At 38.2% G+C, this 20,147-nt stretch overlaps 1 protein-coding gene across 1 annotated transcript; it reads left to right on the top strand.

The window, feature by feature from the left end:
* The first annotated feature begins 3,091 nt into the window (after nt 1-3,091).
* Nucleotides 3,092-18,552, top strand: LOC105289095 (guanylate-binding protein 7-like). Its single transcript, XM_011355609.2, has 11 exons — nt 3,092-3,283; nt 6,150-6,344; nt 9,205-9,332; nt 11,135-11,244; nt 11,446-11,642; nt 13,038-13,283; nt 14,204-14,484; nt 15,448-15,660; nt 16,715-16,817; nt 17,150-17,343; nt 18,214-18,552. Exons 2-11 carry the CDS (start codon nt 6,155-6,157, stop codon nt 18,403-18,405), a joined length of 1,854 nt encoding a protein of 617 aa, XP_011353911.1. The 5' UTR covers nt 3,092-3,283; nt 6,150-6,154; the 3' UTR covers nt 18,406-18,552.
* The last annotated feature ends 1,595 nt before the right edge of the window (nt 18,553-20,147 follow it).

The following is a 20,147-nucleotide window of genomic DNA, read 5'->3' as shown; positions in this document are numbered from 1 at the left end:
ACGGAAGTAAACCGATGAAACAGAATTGACAGAAATAAACCCGAACTTATACAGTCAAGTAGTATTTACAAGGGAACCAAGAACACTTCAAGGAGAAAAGATCTGTCTTCAGTAAATGGTGCCGGGAAATTGGATATCCACATCCTCATTGACAACAATAACAAAAATGATAAAAACAAAAGAGGAGAGAGCAAAAGAGACAGAGCTAGATAAGAGCAAAACAGAGAAAGAAAAATAGAAATTTCTTGGATATAGGTAACTAAAAAAGGACTACATTTATTTGGTCGTAGATCATGTATTCACTTGAACCCCCAAATCAAACTTTATGGTTCAGGGACTATGGGGCCGCTACTATTTTCTCAGTTTAGATTCAAGTCCTGGATCTGCCAAGTTTAGTTTCAGAACTTTACTAAAATCTGTCCCTGATATTGTTGCATATACTTTTAATATTAAAACATGCCATACAGCTCCAAAAAGTGTGATTCTATTTTACAAGATAAACTTATGGCAGTCTAGCTGAGGCAGGATAGTTAGCCTAGGGAAGACCAACCACCTCCCCTCTCCCCGCCATATCCCCACCCCCACCTCCTCCACACACCTCCTCCCCTCACCCCAGAATGCGACTCTGGAATTTTTCCTCAGTCCCTTACTCAGTTCTCTCCTTGCGGCTCTAGAATTTCCCCCTTGTCTCTTTCTCAGCCCTCTCCTTATTTTGATTTCAAGGTGAGACCCTAGCAAGAGAAACAAGCCAAGACCAGGAGACAAGAAAGATGGCTTTGGGCCACCTCCTCCCATCCAGGTAGCATGAGAAACAAGCCAAGACCTGGAAGCAGGATGGATGCCTTGGGACACCCCCATCCCCAAGAAAACAAAAGCCCATAATTCAAACAACTTGAAGCAGACTCTCTGAGCTGCCTGCACTTTTCTCTTAAGTGTGTACTTTCACTTTGATAAAACTAGAGCTTTTCTGATTGCTGTTTGTTGTACCCTTGAATTCTTTCTCTTGTCATAAGACAAGAACCTGGTCACTGGAGCTCCAGGGTTGGGCTCCCTCTTTGGATTCCCACCGTTTGATCTCTCTGGCTTCATAGCTAAGGATTATATCTATCTAGCTGCTCTTACAGCTAGGTGTGACCATATAATTAAGTTTGCATATGAAGTATGTGCTAAAGCGCTTGCCATTTGTGAACCTGGGCCATAGAACTTTGAGACTATACATTACTGCACTTGTCCTTCCATTCTCTTGCCAGTTAGTATCTGAATCACAAATGTGGCAAAGTGAAGCTTTTTAACAGATAAGTGCAATGCTTTAAAGCATACAGAACACCAGGATTGAAGAGATCTGAATCACTTGTGAAGCCAAGCTTTGCCTGAGGCCTAGAGTGGAGGGACATGCTTTCCTCCTTTAGTACACCTCCTAAATGATCCCAATCTCCAGAATTCCCACTTTATTCTTTACCCGCTCCTGCCATTAATGGGACTCAAGCATAGCTCTCAGCATGCTTCAGCACCTTCAAGACTCCACCTGCCTGGAGTAAAGTCTATGATCCAGGTCCCAATTGAACTTTGAAACTCATCCTCCATCAGCGTGGGTTTATTTATATATAAAATTGAGCAACACCATTTTTTCCCAGTGACATTTGGGGATACAATTTACTGGTATTTGGAATCCAAATGTGGAAATCATTGCTACCAGATAATTAAAGATAAACAAAGCAAAGTTCTCTTGGTGAATATATATCTGGTAGAAAAAAAAAAAATATGAAATACATAGAGAAGTGATGATTGTTAAATAATGGTGTAAATAAAGTGCTTGTTTAACTACAAAAACAATTTATTAGATTTGGAATATTTCTAGATGTCTTCACTATAGATATGCCATTACAGCTGGATTTTGTAGGATGACTCATATAAACACAGTTCAAAAAATTGATCATCCAATTTTACTATAATTCTATGCAGTATCCATTTTAACATTTAAAATATAAACTCATGTTAAAGACAACTTTCTGATGAAAATGTGATTGGTAGAATCATACCACTTAACGAAGGAGAAGCAGTGAATTTTATTCACTGGTATTTTCATTCTCTGTAAGTCTTCTATTTTTCTAAGTTATATGTTAGAAATCTATTTTTGATAGTACTGTAAAATTGAGTTTCTAACATCTGTTTTTTGTTTTTATCACTGTATTACAAAAAGCCCTTTCATAGAGATATATTGGCTAAAATGCATTCGACACTTTTGATTAATTGACAGTTTTGGTTCTGTAGTGCAATACAATAGAATGAAAAATTTTTAAGTGAATTAAAATTTCCCTGTTATACAACTCAAACATTATGCCAGAAGTCTGGCTCACGCTGAAATTCAGACATGATAGGAGTAGCTTAACAGAAGGAAACAAACTGATGAGACAAAATGTTTGTAGTATTTGACAACTTTTAAAAAATATTGGTTGTGTTTTTGCTCATTTTTTATTTCATATTTTTTCTGTTATTCAATTTTAAGGAGAACTTCAAATTACATTTAGTATTCTCTGTCTCCCCCAGTAAATCTGGAAACCCTAGTAAAAGAAAGAAAGAAAAAAAAACTGTAAGCATATGCAACAAAATAACTATGTATGTCTAAGTTATAAAACTAGGCATTTTACACATATACACACACACACTGGTATTTATACTGATAATGAAAAACTCACTGTCGAAAGCAAAATACTTTTTTTAAAAGGAAGGAAAAGAACTGAACAAGTAAAAAAACCCCTTTTTTTTAATAAAAATAAGCAAACTCCTTCCCTCCCAAAAGTACCCCTGAGAGACAGGCTGCTGACCTCTGTCAGGCTGCTGTTACTGACTCAGATTCAGCCTGTGGCTCTGCGTTCATTGTGGGGTCAGGAGAATTGGGGAGAAGGAAACAACCCTTACCAAACTGGGTGTGGAGGAACCAGGATTGTCCACCTCGTTTCGCCCCCACCCTCGGGCCTCTCTTTTTCAAGGGGAGAGGAGAGACGGGAGGGGGGAGGGGAGGGGGAAGAGGAGGGGGGAGGGGGGAGGGGCGGCGGGGGTGGAACAAGATAAAAACCCTTAACAGTTAAACCACGAGAAGGGCGTGACTTTTTGGTTTAGATTCTTTTCAATTGACCTCACTAACATCTTGGCTGTAATACCCGTCTATATTTTTAGCTTCTATAAAAGCAGCCTGTACCGGGAGAAGCCAGACACAGGAGTAGAGCGAGGGACAAGTGAGGACAGCTTAGAATTTGTCCCTTGCCTGCCGCACCCGCACCACGTAAGTTCGCCCCTAAACTTGGTCTTGCATGCACGCATCCGTTAACTAACAACAACAACAAATGCGCAGCTGCAGGCTCCGCACTGGCGGCGGGAAGGCGGACAGTGCAGGGCCCGATGGTGGTACCCCGAGGGAGGCTTTGCTCTGGGCAAACCCCAGAAATTCCTTTTGCATGTGAGGCGGGTACCAGGCGGGGGACAGCGCGCTGGCACTGCGTGCCCCCCATTCGGTGCTCCTTCTCAGGCACCCGCCCTGGGCCGCACCGAGAGCTTTGTCTGGGAGAAGTTGGAGCGCATCCTACCTCATCTGCGGAAAGGGGCTGAAATTCTTTCTGGGAACAATTCCTGACCCCCTCGCAGAGTCAATAGTTGGGTTCCTTTCCTCCACCTGGCCTCAGGCATTTTCATACTGTGCTCCCCGACTCTCCTTCCCAGGCATCGGGAATACAAAAAGAAAAGATTGTCCTCATTTACAATTTATATCCTAAAAGAATGACACCGGATTATTTTCTTAACTTTTAATATTCCAAAGATACTACAAAATTGTGTTATTTACAATAATTCAGTCTTTCACTAATCAACTGTTAAAAATAAATATAAAGTCTAATCGTGTTAATTATGTAAGGTTTTAATGTGTGGTCCATACAAGAACTGTATCAGAATAACCTGTGGTAATTGCTGAAAAGACAGGGTTTGGGGTATTTTTAACCATCACTCCAGTAAATTTTGGAAAAGTGTTGATCATCTAACTCCATCTAATAGACTATTTCATTCTACTTGTTTATTTGGAGTTAATAGCTTCTGAGTTTGGGTACCTAAATATATTTGCGTTAAAACAGACACACACATTATAAACTTATTTATTCTTAACCAAAGTTTTTAAGCATTAAATCTAAGAAATAAACCTACAATTTCTCCTTTATAACACAGCAGTAAAAAGCTTATGTTTTGCTCCCCAGCTCTGCTCCCAGTTGCCTGTAGAAGAGCAATGGTGCAGAGGAAATAAACAAATTCATGTTTTTCCGACACATGCCTTATTATTTCTTGGCATTTTGCAGCTCACTGAACATATTGACACATTTCAGCACATTGACCAACTTGCTTTTTGTTGAAATGGTACATAAATCCTGGAAAGTTTTTTTAATTATTGAGAGCCTGTGTGTTCCCAGCATGTATAGTAATGAATCAGGCAGGAATTGTTGTTTTACTTATTACATTGATAAGAAAATAGAAGATCACAGAGGGAAGTTCCTTTTTCAAGATCTCACAACCAATAAGTGATTTGAACCTTGAGGTTTGAACCCTGTCAGCTAGCTGCTCAAGAATCTGTGCTCTGACTCCCAGGACTGCTCTGGGTTCCTTCCAGGAAACTCATCCCCCTCCCCCATCCAGTGTCCTGCCTCTTAGCTGTTACTGCCTGACCTTTCCTGTCCTGCCTCCTCATCCTCATGGGCTGTGTCCTCCCACTTGCTTGCTGCCACTGGGGAGAGGAGTCACTGTTTCAGTGCAAAGCCAGTCCTACACCTTCATTTAACAATTACCCTCCCCGCCTTCTTAGACACTCAGTTTTTAATCGATACTCACATAGGATTCAGTATGTACCAAAATGATTTTAAGAGCATTAAAATTTTATCAGATATTTAATTTTCCTACTGAACCAGATGACCCGTAGAGTGTTACTTTTAGTGTTTCCATTTTACAGAAAACAAAACAAGCATAGAGAAATTAATCTTTCCAGTGGACACAGCTAGGAAAGTATAGGAACACTTGAATATTGCTTAGCATTGTCTTTAAAAAAAAATAAAGGGACAGTCATAGCTCTTTGACTGTTCTGTCTCTCGATCTCATGAAACACCCAGTCACTGTGATGAAAACATTAAAGTAGAGCCTAGCCCAGCTGTTGGACTCTGGCAGATCTGGGCAGACCCAGACACCCCTGACTATAGCCTCTCTTCTCTATCAGCCTATAAATAAGAAATTTCTTCTTATTCCTGTTAAATACATTTATTTATTCCTGCAGCCATAACTGTATCTAGATCCTATAAGATCTGTCCTGTTGTGTTTTGAGAGCGAGCTGTATTCTTTTTCTCTTCTTCTTCCTCTTAGTCTCTTCTCCTCCAGCCTGCTCCTATTCCCACAATTCTCTAAACCTTCCTCATCAAGGTCGCAGATCACATTTACTTCTCTTTCTCAGAGAGGCCTTCCCTGACCACCCTCTATATAAATACAGTCCCTGCCCTCCCTATCATTGTTCCTGCTTATTTTTTTCTGAGCCTTTTCCATTATCTAATGCACATATGTGAATTTTTCTAATTTCTCTCTTTATTACCTGTCTCCTCCCTCTAGAGTAGAGCTCTGTGAAACAGAAATTGTATCTATTTTGCTCACCACTTGATATTGAACATCTAGAACAGTGCCCATCACATAGTAAGTACTCAGTAAATACTCGTGCAATAGTGAGAGATGAAATCATTCCGGAATTCCTGATATCTTCTCTGGTCACTCATCTCCTGCATGTCCCACTCTGCCTCTACTTCCCCCTGCCCCGCTCCCTCTCCCCTCGCCAAATATGTTAGTGTTTTCTAGGCTCCGTTGTCAGTGCTTAGTTTTTCTCATTCTATTCATTTTATACATCACATGGACAAGGTTGTTTTAGGGTTCATATATTGATCAATATGATAATGTGCATAAGGAATCCATACAGGCCTTGACGCTCTAAGCTAAATATTTAATTTTTAGAAACATAAAATGTAAGAAATTGATTTGTAAGTTCTACACACGGAAAGCAGACATGCATGTGATTTGTGTAACCATTAACTATGACTTTGGGGTCTTGTATGCTACTGAGTTGTTCTTCTGGGTTACAGATAACATGGCATCTGGATCCACCATGATGGAACCCATATGTCTGATAGAAAACCAGAAAAATCAACTAAGAGTAAATCCAAACGCACTGAAGATTCTTCAGGAGAACTCTCAGCCTGTGGTGGTGGTGGCTATTGTAGGGCTGTATCGAACAGGAAAATCCTACCTAATGAATCGCCTGGCAGGACAGAACCATGGTGAGTATTGCTCTAGAACAGTGGCCATATGCTAGGAAGCAGTGATAACACCGTCAGTTCACACCTCTTCCGGGGTCATCTTAAGGGAGAGCCTAACCCCTTCCACTAAAGAAAATTTATCATCACCAAATTAATAACTTCAACCCCATCTGTCCATAAAACCTCACTCTTTTGACCAGTAATAAGGGGTTTGCAACCCTATTGAAAAATCCACCCCATTTCATCCATTTTCATCTGTTCAGGAGCTCAGCTCCAGAAATGATGCTCTTTTTTATCTTATATCACATTTGCCCTAAGAAATTACAGGGTCATTTCAAGTAGCACACAAATATTGTTCAACATGTCCTGTTTTTAAAAAGAGATGGTAAGAAAAACAGACAGTAGAATCCCTGCATATTCCACATCTCAGTGGGGCTACCATCCTTTTTTTTTTTTTGATTCATTTAATATCAAAACTTTGATAAATTATGCCCATTTTCCCTTCCTCCCCAACCCTTCTCTCTCGCTCTGAACTGTCTGTGAACTATAACACATACAAAAGAGTGCTTAAACCATCTAGTTTGTCAGATGTATTTGTAATTTATTTATTTTCACTACTTTACAGTATGCTATAGTCAGAGGATACAACAATTTATCCAGTTGGTGACGATGAAAACTGGTATTATTTCTAGTTTTTATCCTTTATAAATGATGTCGTCATGAATATCCTCGTGTTTATATCATGGCGGACATATGCATACACTTTCCTTGTGTGATATACCAGAAATGGAATTGCCTTGCTAGATAATATCAGACAGCTTTTCAAACTTTATGAGCACTTTATATGCTTAATAGCAATAATTGAGAATTCTCCACATCCTCATAAAAATTTGGTAAAAGACTTTTTAACTTTTGATCTGTTTGACTATAGAGTTACAAGTTATTTGCCAAGTTACAAATAACAAATAAGTCTGAGCACCTTTTCACAAATTTAGTTGCTATTTGCATTTCTTATGTCAGGGAGGGTTTTTTTTTGTTTCCTATTAAATTGACTCTCTTGGTTCCTATTGATTTTTAGGACAATCTGTCTATGTCCTGTTCAGCATTTCTGTCTATGAAGACTACACGCTTTTTTTTTTTTTTTTTTTTTTTAATGTCTTCCTGTGCGGCTTAGCAGCTCAGCACCATTAGGGGTTAGACCTCAGTCATTGAACTCTAAGGATCCCCCTAGCAATCTCTCTCATAGTCCTTCTCTCAATGTGTCTCTTTCATCTGTCACTCTCCTCTCCCTCTCTCTCCTTCCTTCCTTTCTCCCTTTCTCCATTTTACTTCCCAATCTCCTCTTGGCTTCTAATAAAACATTTTGTCTTGGTCTTTCTTATAGAGAGTTTCTTGACCACCAATCATAAGGGACACCTTTTTTTGGCCTAGCCTAATTAATAGGCCATTTTTTGAAGGGTTAAAGAGGTTAAGAAAGATATATTAGTCAAGGGGTTTCAACAGCATCATTTTTAATCTACTCAGAGAACATGTGGTAATATTTAGGTGATTTCTATTGCTGAGGAAGTCTTTACAATCAAAATATTTCAAAGCACCACCCTACTCATAGGAATGCAAAGAAAGGAATTTGTACCCTGTCATGATCCAAGATCATGACCAAGTCACTAGTCTCTCCTTGTTGATGACTTTCTCCATGTTTTTGATACTTTTCATAACCAAGTATAATGACCTTCAGTTATACCTATCTTTTCTCACTGGGAGAACTGGACGTTCAGATTACGCTACATAAATCAGCAAGCAAGCAAATAGTATCATGATGCAGAAGAGTACAGACCATCTCAGGCTTACACCTTGTCTGTGGAGAACACACTGGATGTGGAAATGGAATAACTTGAGCCATGCTGAACCAACCCTCTGCTACGGATTTCAACACGTCCATTTCTAGTCTCCATTAAAAGAAGCATTGGCATATAGCAGATGGTCAGAATCTTGCTCTGTGGAACAAGATATGTCACTCTGAGGTTCTTGAGCATACACCTCACATCCTCTCCCTCTGTGTGTTAATTTAAGTTTTTGGAAACAAGCAAGTCTCACATGTCTTTTCTGCTTTCCCCACCTGAGGCAATTAACAAAGAATTCACCATTTGCTTGAAGAGGGGAAAAGAAATGAGGAAAATATGGAGAGACAGGAGTAAAAACACCAACAAAAGCTGATATACCAGTTCAGGCCCATGCAATACACATGTGACCCACTGAAGGGATAACTAAAAAGTGTTTAATGGAGGGACCATTTGCAAGGATATACACAGGGCAAAGGAAACCAATGAGAGATGGGCAAACCCCCAGATTGTGGCAATAGCAATGGCCAGGTAGCCATTATAACTTCAGTAGCCTGAAGAGGCAAGCAAAAAGTGGATACCATAATGTGGCAAAGACCAGAGCTATGGGATGGAGCTACATGAAAAGAGCTGTGACTCAACTTAGAGGAACAGAGGCACTGAGACACTATGGCTCACCAGGTAGAAGCTACTGGAACACATGCCTGAATTCTAGTCGCTAGTGCTTCCCACAGGTTGAACTCCATCAGAAGCTGGAGGACAGGGGAGTCAGATAAAAATACAAAAGTTAATAGAGTTTATCTTAATTCTATAACATGACACAGCTTTGGCCATTGATAGTATGAGGTGAATAGGGGACACAAAGTGTTTCTTGAGAAAGTCCTTAATATATATAAAGGTCAGACTGGCTGTTCTTTCTGAAATGGAAGCAACCTTCCTCCCAGCCAGGCACTCACGTTTCTGACAAGTTTAAGCAGTATAACTTGTGGGAAGCCTGCACTATCTGTTGTTACTGTATACTGTTCTCTCCTCTTCCTTTACAGGTTTCCCTCTGGGTTCCACAGTGCAGTCTCAAACCAAGGGCATCTGGATGTGGTGTGTGCCTCACCCCTCCAAGCCAAACCATACTCTGGTCCTCCTGGACACTGAGGGCCTGGGCGATGTGGAAAAGGTAAGGCAGAGAGTCTTCTTTGTTCTTGATACTTTACTTACATTTTAATTTGCAACCTCAATTCAACTTTTAGGATACATTTCTGTAAACTACAAATCCGATTAGTAATAATGAGGTTACATTTTGTTTCTTTGAATTTACTTTCTTGGTAAACTCAATGCTTTGGTTATTAGGGATAGATTTTATTTTTAACACTGAGGGTAAAAGATACAAGTTAACAAGTATTTATTGGGCAGCTAAATTGTAGGGCTTTTTGTTAAGTACTACATACATTCCACTGAATGAGGTAAAGACCCAGAACCTAGTTAAGAAAATAAGAAATATGCAGTGTTATCAGTACAGGATACCATGGGTACAAAAAGTGAGAACGTAACTCAGTCTTTCAGGTTGAGGAAAACATCCTAGAGAAGCCATAACCATGGGATCAGTAAGCTTAAGGTGTGTGAGGTTGATGGGTTTGGAAGTAGGACCCATGAAAATAGGGTTTCAGTTAAAGAATCTCCAGAAAAAATTTAGCTGCTCCAAGAACCGTCATTAAGGTTTTAGTCCATCTCTGTGTTTTGAAGATGAATTCCTCACTGACTTCTATAAAACATGAGTTAGACCCACCAACAGCATTATAAATGGGGTAATTTCAGTTATTTTGTCTTTATAATGTTAGTTGCAACTTTGTCTCCTTATTTATGTTAGCCTGAGTCTAAAATGAAAGTAGCAGCAGTGGGTCTTTGGCTTTCATTACTGCAAATTTAGATAATCTGAAATTTAAATTTTTAGGTTGAATGTACCCAATAATCACCTCAGTGAAAACCCAAGATGGTCTAATAAATTTTAATTCGCATAACCTTTTTCTTTTTGTCTAATTGCATTTGTCAAGGAACCAAATGTAAACTGATAGCAGAACTACCTGCTGCCCTTACAATTTGTAGTGTATTGGGTAGTATTTCTACTTGTAACGAATTCTATTACAAAGTCACTTATGACTTTCTCGGAATCTCATTTTCAGCCTTATCATCTACTACCACACGCAAAACCACTACTTCAGTCCAATAAAATAACCTAGTAGTAATACCTTTATATGACTGCCACTTTCTGATAATTCTGATTGGCTTCTGTTAGTCCTCCCACCTACATGGACTTTGTATCTCCACAATTCTACATTCTGTCAGTTCTTTAAAGCCCAGCTAATGGGATTGTATCTCATTCAGACATAATTACTTCTTGCTCTGAATTCACAAAGTACATTTTTGTTTTTTTTGCATTTCCCTTTTGTCTTTTACACTATAACATTTTGATTCCACTCCTGGCAGCATTTATCATCTTGGATGCATTTACATGTTGCCATGTATACCTGCCCCTCCAGAAACTCATCTCTTGAGAATAAAGATTATCATATAGAATTTTATATCCACACAAGCAAATGCAGTCTGGCATTTTGTAGGTGCACAATGAGTAGTTGGTGAATTTAACTGAATAATATTTGTGTCACCAGTAAGCCCACAAAGAGAAAAATTTGCAGAAGGATCATTGCCCACTTATTATTACATACTTCTGTGTTCTAGGCACTGTATGAAATATTTGACAGGTATTTACAGTGTCATTCACTTCTGTTAATAGCTAAACAAACTCAGGTCCTTAGAAGGGTCAATGTCAGTAGTAAAAATGAGCTTTGAATTGAGCATTGTCTTCACAATCTGTGTTATTTGTCTTACTATTCAATTACAGTACAGCTGACATAGTGAATGAACAACTGAATGAGTGAGAACAGTAGATGCCTAAGTCCTCTGCTATAACGTACTTTCTAGGGTGACTCTAACAATGACTCATGGATCTTCGCCCTGGCCGTGCTTCTGAGCAGCATGTTTGTCTACAACAACGTGGGCATCATCAACCACCAGGCCCTGGAGCAGCTGCAGTATCCTTCCAGGAAATGAAGCACCATGTGTCCTTGTGTCTATGGGAATGTAATTGAGACTGTTTCTTCTTTTCCATGACTGTTCTCATTTTTTAAGAGAAGGGGACACAGGACTAATGGGAATGTTTATAAATCTTGTTTCTAAGTAAGATCTGAAAATTTTGCAGCAAAGCACTTCCCTTTCCTTAGCTATATTTCCAGCTACGTGACTGAACTAACAAAACTAATCAGGACAAAATCCTCTCCCAGCTCTGGTGAAGTACCTGACTCAGCCAACTTTGTGAGTTTCTTCCCAGACTTTGTTTGGGCTGCACGAGATTTCATGATGGAGTTAGTGTGGAAAGGACACCCCATCACTGAAGATGAATACCTGGAGAATGCCTTGAAGTTGATTCCAGGTATCAGAGCATGGCCTGGCTGGTGGAAGGTTCAGCAGAAAGTGGAATCAACTCAGCCCTGTCACTCAGCACTTGACATCAACCTTTATTTGGATTAGATTGAGGCCCACGTTAGTGGTGATATGTGTATGACAGATGGATATAGATTTTGTTGTTATTCTTTCTGGAATAACTCCCGTGACCAGAGTTGAAGCTCACTGAGGAAATTTAGAATCCAATATTCGACCAAATGATTTTAGAAAATTTTCAGGATTACAGCTAATGCTAAAACTTCCTAAGGGTTAAATGCTTGTGTTACTTGTTAATTTCAGAGCTCCTCTACTTCTGTTTAGAGAAAAATGCCCATGAGTGTGGAAGACAGTAAACATAGAATCATAAAGATATCAAATGACTTCATTTTTGAAATATATTTCATGTAGTCTGTTATACTAATCTACATAGTTACATCCTTCACATAAAAGATATTTATACACTAAAAATTCCTCCAAAGAATCATTGACATAGCCTTCCAGTAAGACTGTTAAATCCTTCTTTTCCTGTTTCTCAGAACATAACCTACACAATATGTTGTCATGTCAGTGTAATAAGTTTATTACACAGAGTACATTTAGCAAAGATAATGGATGGTACCTAGAAGCATATCCTTTTTTGCTTATTTAATCATTTATTTATCCATTCAAGAATCACTTATTGAATAGCTAACATATGCCCAGAATCTCTCTGTGGAAATTGTCACATCTAATATAATCTGATATATAGAACAGGTGAGGTCTCCAAGTTGCATTATGTTAATCTTACTTTTTCATGATATCTACTAAAAAAAAAAAAAAAAAAATCTCTGAACATATTTATATTGTGTATATTTTTTACTCTGATCTTTAGAAGTTTTTCTTTACTATTGCAAGTATTATCTGTGCTCCACATAGTATTTTCCCCAGCAATATCATAATTATCCTTATTTCTAAGAGGAAATATTTTACTCTTACTTCAGAGCCCACATTTTATTTTCGACATTAGGACTGTAACATCAAGAGTATTTCTGACAATTTTTTTGATTAATCTGCCATTCAGAAAATATCTAATAAATAGTCAAGCCACTGGACACCATGAAAGGGCTAAGGAAAACAATCATACATTTCTTCACTTGGGTTAGATGCCCCTCCTTTTTCCCCAGAAGTACTTCCTTCACTCTTAGCTATGGCAAAAAAAATAATAATAATAATAATAATAATCCTATGCTTTGAGTAGGTTGGCATTAGGTCAATTTGCATAATTAAATAAAAGATTTACAGGCAGCCCAGTTACTGTAATACAAAGATCTCTGGAAATGAAAGTCTTCAATCTCCTTGCCTGACTACTATCTCATCAGTGATTGCTTTTTTTTCTTTTCTTTAGGGGAGAATCACCAAACCCAGAAATCTAACTTGTCCAGAGAGTCTATCAGGAAGTTTTTTCCAAAACGGAAGTGCTTTGTTTTTGACTGGCCTACAAATGACAAAAAATTATTACTCCATATTGAGGAAGCATCAGAAAACCAACTGGAACAGAATTTCCAGGTGCAATCCAAAAATTTCTGTTCCTATATCTTCACACATGCAAAAACCAAGACCCTACGAGAGGGACTCATTGTCACTGGAAATAGTGAGTCTCCTTTGTTACAGTCTGTCTCTCTGTGGTTCAATGTGTATGATGAAGCTGTGATTGCTCTCTGGATTTGTCCGTAAATGTCTTCCTTAGGTGATGTGGAAAAGCGGATATTTATGCCACACACAGATATGCATGTTTCTTCATTAAACTTTTCCTATATGAGGAATTACTGAACCTGCTACATCTCATGAAACTAGTACACTTATGACATAAACACAAACTGCTGTTAAGAATACACATCTGCATGTGGATGAAACGTTCAATAGGATAAGTGTTTCTTGGTGAGGATTCACGAGGTACTTTGTAAATTTTCACCAGATAGAAAATAAATAGCGCCTGAAAGCTCACTTAGGGTGTGAGAAACAAATTTATGTATAATCATATGTACAAGGCTGGATTCATGAACGTGCATTGTGGGCAGACACAAAGTACCCTGTGCTGAAATGGGCCCATGCTTGGTTTAATATTTATATCACTGTCCTGAAATTCTTGATATTTTTACAAGGGCCCCCACATTGTCATTTGGAAGTAATGCCCACAAGTTATCTACTTTAATTACCTGTAAAATACACTCTTTTTAATTTTATTTCAATGGGAAAAGTGTTCTCAGAAATCTTTGAATATATTGATTGAGATTATTAATTTAATATTATGATGAGATGAATTCATGAACCATAAAAGAGAGACTGGATAGGAGATACAGTGATGTTACTCTAAGGAAGTCAGTTTGTAGGGGAGCAAGGAGGAGGAAACAAGCCAAGGCCAAGGAGGAAGATTTGGAGGAAAAGAAAAAGAGAAAAAACAAAACTTCATTTCAATAAAATTGTTGTGGTTTTTAGAATGCTGATCTCAAAATCTCTAAAACAGTGAATGGGAAATTCCTGTCTATTCCCTAAATATCGTATGTCTTTCAGGGCTGGCCACTCTGGCAGAGACCTATGTAAATTCTATCAACAATGGAGCAATTCCTTGTTTGGAAAATGCAGTGATAAATCTGGCTGAGCGTGAGAATTCAGTGGCCGTGCAGAAGGCAGCCAACTACTACAGTGAGCAGATGGCCCAGCGAGTAAAGTTCCCCACAGACACACTCCAGGAACTACTGGACCTGCATGCAGCATGTGATAAGGAAGCCATTGCAGTGTTCATGGAGAACTCTTTCAAAGATGACAAGTTGGAGTTCCAGAAGAAGCTTATGGTAATATGTCTTAGCATATACTCTGTCTCTTTCTTGTCTTTTTAAGACCTCATAGTTCTCTTTGACCTCATAGTTCATGTGTTTCTCATTGTAGAAGGAGTTTAGATTCTTGTGAGTGACAGGACTCTATTGGCTATAATTGTTCCTTTTTCTGAAAGATCAGTTCTTTATTTTCTGTCATGAGAAAACGAATAACCATGTGCTTAACATCTTGAAACAAATACACATTTATTAGCTCAGAGTTCTTCAGGTCACATCCTAGCATAAGATGTATGGGTGCTATGCTCAGTATACCACAGTTGAAGACATGGATCAAATGTGCTAATATTAACATCTGGCGGCTCCATGGAATTTCCCCTCCATCTTTAAGCCAGCAATGGTACATTATATTTTTATGTTGTTTCTAGTCTCTCTGACTATCTTCTGTGCCACCAACTGGAGAAAACTGCTTTTAAAGGACTCATATAGTTAGATCATGTCCACCTGGTACTCTCCATTTCTTAAAGTCAGCTTGTACCATATATATAATCTAATCACAGTATTACTATTGGTCATATTCACAGGCCCAGGCACTCTGTAGGGTGTGGACATCAAGGGAGAGAACTCTTAGAGGAAATCATAATTCTGCCTACTATCGGACCTTCACTAAAATTTGTCTTTGAGTCTGGTTGTGACCATCCTATAGGATACAAAATTTCTCAGTTTGTATAGAAGAAAACCAAATGAATTGAAATTTATAAATACAGGAAAAATATTTTTATCCATAGAAAACCAAGTTTGCAGAAGAAAGTCTACTTCTAGTCATATTGAATTTTCCACTGTTCATTGTCAATAGATGGATCACTGTTAACCCTACTACTGGTAAAAGAACCACAGATAATTATGGATTGCATATTTGAAAGTTGCTGGACTTTCCTTTCTAAATCCTTCTTTCCTTTGAATTTCTCCATATTTCTCTGGCAGGAAACAATAGAGGGCAAAAAAGGAGAATTCTTGCTTCAGAATGAAGAGGCATCTGCCAAGTATTGCCAGGCTCAGCTTAAGCAGCTTTCAGAGACCCTGATGGAAAGCATTTCCAGAGGAATTTTCTCTGTGCCTGGAGGACACAATCTCTACTTAGAAGCAAGGAACACAGTTGAACGGTCCTATCAGCTGGTGCCCAGGAAAGGAGTTAAGGTGAGAAACAAACAGAGGGACAAAGAACAGCAGATTGGGGTCAGAGGGTTCTTTTGAAAATCTAAAACCAGAGCACTGTTTGTGCAGAGAAAGCAGAGCATGACAATATCTCTCCATTTTTCAACTTTTATATCCACAATTAGTTAGATAATCTTAAATAAACCAGAAATATATCTTCCCAAATATAAAATTTGTTATCAGGAATCTAGATGAAAGAGAATATTCCTTTCATTAAGCAAACAATGTAACAGTTTTTGTGCTAGGTACAGGAGATACATATTTAAAGAAACAACATTGTTTTCAAGAAGCTTAAGATCTTACCTGAGAAGGACATATAGTCAGTTGGTTATAGAAGGATAATGGTTATCACACAGGTAAACACAGATGGTTTTGGTGATTATGATGATGGCTGACATACCTTGAGTGCTCACTTCCCAAATCTAGTGTATTCTTAGGTGCTGTGTTTGGATTCTCCATTTAATTTTCACATAACATGAATTAGGTACTGCGGTCCTCCCCATTATACAGTTGAGAAATGTGATACACTGAGAAATTAATAAGTTACACCTAAGAACACACAGCCAGCAAGTGGTAGAGCTGGTAGGACAGCTTCATGTACCTGGCAGCCATTTAAATCTAAGAAGAAAGTTAAGGAAATCTTCCTGGCTGAGGAGGAAGGAACTAAAAGTTGATGTATCAATAAATGATATCTGAATAAAGAAAGGATAAAGAAGCATCCAGTCAGAAGAAAAAGAATATGCGGATATTGCAAACATTGCAGGATGGGTGTTTGTAGAACTGCACATAAATCTGGTTATCTGTAAACACAAGGTGGGTGATAGGCACCATCATTAGGAGAAGAGACCTAGAAAAGAGGTTACTGTCGAAGATTTTCATATCTAATTAAGGAGGTTGGATTTTTGATTGTGGCCATGGAAAGAAAAGAACTGTCGTGGGATCCTTAGAAGGATGAAGAATTTACAGTGTCCAATTTGTAGGTCCATTGAGCAATAATTTTCCTAGCAAGAGTCTGTACTCTTTCTTGTTTCCTCAGGCGAACGAGGTCCTCCAGAGCTTCCTGCAGTCACAGGCTGCAATAGAGAAATCCATCCTGCAGTCAGACAAAGCTCTCACTACTGCAGAGAAGGCCACACTAGGTAAGGAACAGGACTCAGCCCATGTCAGGGTGATTTAATTCCCGCAGTGCCCTGTGACAGGGGTAAGAGCAAAACCTTCCTGAACCAAGCAGCTTCTTCTCCTTTTGTGGAACAACCTAGCTAAATCTGAAAATAACGAGAGGGTTTGGTTGCTCATTCAGCCATTCAGTGCCATTCCATCACATTCTGAAACATGTTTTGCTGGTGTGGCTAGTAGGAATATTCAGAGTTTCCTCCCTGACATTTTAAAGTCATTTCAGTCTTTTAGCTTAGAAGGTCACAGCTTGGCTTAACTGTCATTTTCTTCCCTCTGTAAAACATGTGGAGAACAGCTGAGCGTGCCAAGAATGTGGCAACTGAGAAGGAACTGGCACTGCTAATACAGAAAGTACAGGAACAGGAGGAAAAATTGAAGGCTCAACAGAAAAGCTACAATGAAAACATGGCCCAGCTGAAGATAAAGTTGGAGAGAACAGAGAAAACCCTACTGGAAGAGACAGAAAGAATGCTAGAGCACAAGCTGAAGGTAAAAGTCTGGGTGTGGCTGGGCATTGCATTAATGACAGTACCTTGTTTCCTCAGGAAGGGAAGCACAAAAATTTTAACTAAAGTCATGTATCCAGAGAGAAATCCAAAGTCCTGTGATTCAGTGAAATGTCAAAAATTCTGGATCATTCAAAAGCCCTAAATCTATAAGACTCCGTACCTTCTGTAGTATTAGAGTTTGGTGGGTACAAATAACATGCCCCAGGCTCCTGAACTGCAGTTTGTGGTGATTATAGGGTCTCACCGTGACTCCAAAGGAATAGGACTTCAGTCCTATTGTTTTTTGGCTGTTTGATACAACCATCAAAGAGACTGGATATAGATCAATCAGGTCTGAAAGTTTCAGATGTGTCTGATGTGAAGTATGGGATGCTGAAATTCTAACATTTGCTGCAGTCGTTTCCAGATCTGACCGATTTATTCTATACACCCAGAGTACCCTGCATTCTTTGTCCCAACCTGGATTTGATTAGCCAGTGTTCTAAAGAGTCAGCAGTTCCTGTTATTTGTTACACATTTGTGATCATCCTCCCCAGCAGAACTGAGAAATAATTAGAATTAAACCTCTATCCTCCCCAAAGTGCATTCCTAGGTCTGGAACACATTCCTGGGATAGCTGTCAGGCCACAGCTCCTCCCCATCCCCCATATGATGGTGCTAAGCAATCATAGGAAGTTACAAACCATGGATTCTCCCACTACCCAAGTCAAAATGTTTAGAAATATTAGATAAACTCATCCAAGTGCATGTAAGTTGGTAGAGAAATGAAACGTGCTTAGCTGTTGCATTTGTTAAATACAAAGTGCTGATAATTGGGGATTTTCAAAAGAGAACTCTTTCCTTTTTACAGATCCAGAAAGAACTATTTAATGAAGGGTTTAAAGAGAAATATGAGGAGATAAATAAAGAGATAAAACAACTCAAAGAAGATAATGAAAGGTCGAAAATTTATTCACCAGAGAATATTTCAAAACTCCTTTCTTTGGCAGAAACTTTGTTAACTGGAGTATGCTGGGGTGTTAAACTAATCACTGAGATGTGAGATGTATCTACAATTCTGCCTCTATAAAGCATGTTTAAAGGGAATCTTATGTTTTAATAGCCTATCACTGTGGCTTATTTTTGAAGTATGTGTATCATGGTGGGTTCATCTAAGAAAAGTTTAAAAAATAAAAAGTGATTAAAAGAATATCAGGGCGTGATATCCAAAGGTTAAAAAAAAAAACCTTAATTTTGATTTAAAATTAAATCAAAATTTAATTTAAAACCCTAAATTTAAAGAAATGGAAACAATTTAGAAGATAATAATTTATTCATAAAAATATCTTAAGCAAAGTAAAATGGCAAATGAGAAAATAAAGAAAACATTGGCAATCTATATTAGAGTTATGGAAATTATTTCTTTAAGCTATGATGAGTCCTATTAAATCAGTGAGGAAAGAACAACAATCATATTTTTTAAATGGGCCTAAATATAAGAAGAACATAAACATGTTTAACTTCACCGATTATAAAAGATGTGCAAAGTAAAACCAAGAAGTACCTGTGTCACCTCGCAGATGTTCCAAAAGAACAGTATTGATAGAACACTATGTTGGCAAGAGTTTGGAGAAATTGGCAGTCTCTCCTATTTGCTAGTGAGAATGCAATTTTAGGCAAATCCATGTCAAAAATTCTAAATGCAAATACTAATCTAGCAAGTCTACATTCAGGAATAAATCTTATAGATTTATTTACCCAAGCTGAAAATGACACATGTAGTGGTATATTTGTTGCAAGATTGTTGTAAGTCCAAAAGACTGGGACCAACTTTAAATTCCCTCTGTCAGATACTGATACAGACATCCCAAGATATACTTACAAAGGAATACTCTACAGTCACTAAAATGAAAGGAGAAGCTCTATTTGTATTAACGTGAAGAAACCTACAAGATTTATCATAAGTGAAAAAAAGATGCAGAACATGTATAGAGCTGTACCACCAAATTTAAAAATAATGAATATGTGCGTATATGATCATCTATCTGGAAAAATATAAAATAAACTAGTATCCATGGACACAACAGGAATGAATGCTCATAGTTGAGATGAGACATGAGGATAACTAACCTTATATTGTATATTCTTCTGTGCCTTTTACATCTTGTATGGGTTATTAGTTATTCAAGCATGAATAAATAACAATTACCAAGATTAAAATTGAATAATAACACATGAAAGGGCAAGTTTCCATGACAAGATCAAAGTATTTAATACTACTAGAAATAACACAAGTCAGTTCAACAGAAAGAGTCTACTTACTACAGCAGAAAATGGAAATTACAAGATGTGCATCTTAATTTTTTTGTCTGTTGAGCCTCTCAACGTGGCCTTGAAATTCTAGACTTTAATTTATCTTCAGATATAAAGTCTACTGAGATGTCAACTGGAGTGGTCTTCAAATTCCCACCCCACTTTTATAAAAATGGTGATTTAGAAGGAAAATTATTTTCAAAGTCAGCTCAACATTTTAGGAATTCTTTTCAGCAGTACAAAGCTTTAGACTTTTCTGGCTAAAAAGAGTTTTTTGTAATTTCACGAGTCATATGTATTTTCTTGACTCTGGATGTTTGCACACAGGACACAGACTCCCTTAAATACCCCGGCTCCTCACTTTATACCCTTTATTTGCAAGCCTCTGTTCCTCCTCACCCTCTGCTATTTCCTGATCTCCTGAGATTAGATGTAGTTTTCTCCTTGCGCTATCATTATGCTATGACATCTATGCTACCATAGCACTTTTAC

The sequence above is a fragment of the Pteropus vampyrus genome, unplaced genomic scaffold, assembly GCF_000151845.1.
Source record: "Pteropus vampyrus isolate Shadow unplaced genomic scaffold, Pvam_2.0 Scaffold22, whole genome shotgun sequence".
Lineage (NCBI taxonomy): Eukaryota > Metazoa > Chordata > Mammalia > Chiroptera > Pteropodidae > Pteropus > Pteropus vampyrus.
This window is presented reverse-complemented; position numbering and strand designations above follow the sequence as displayed.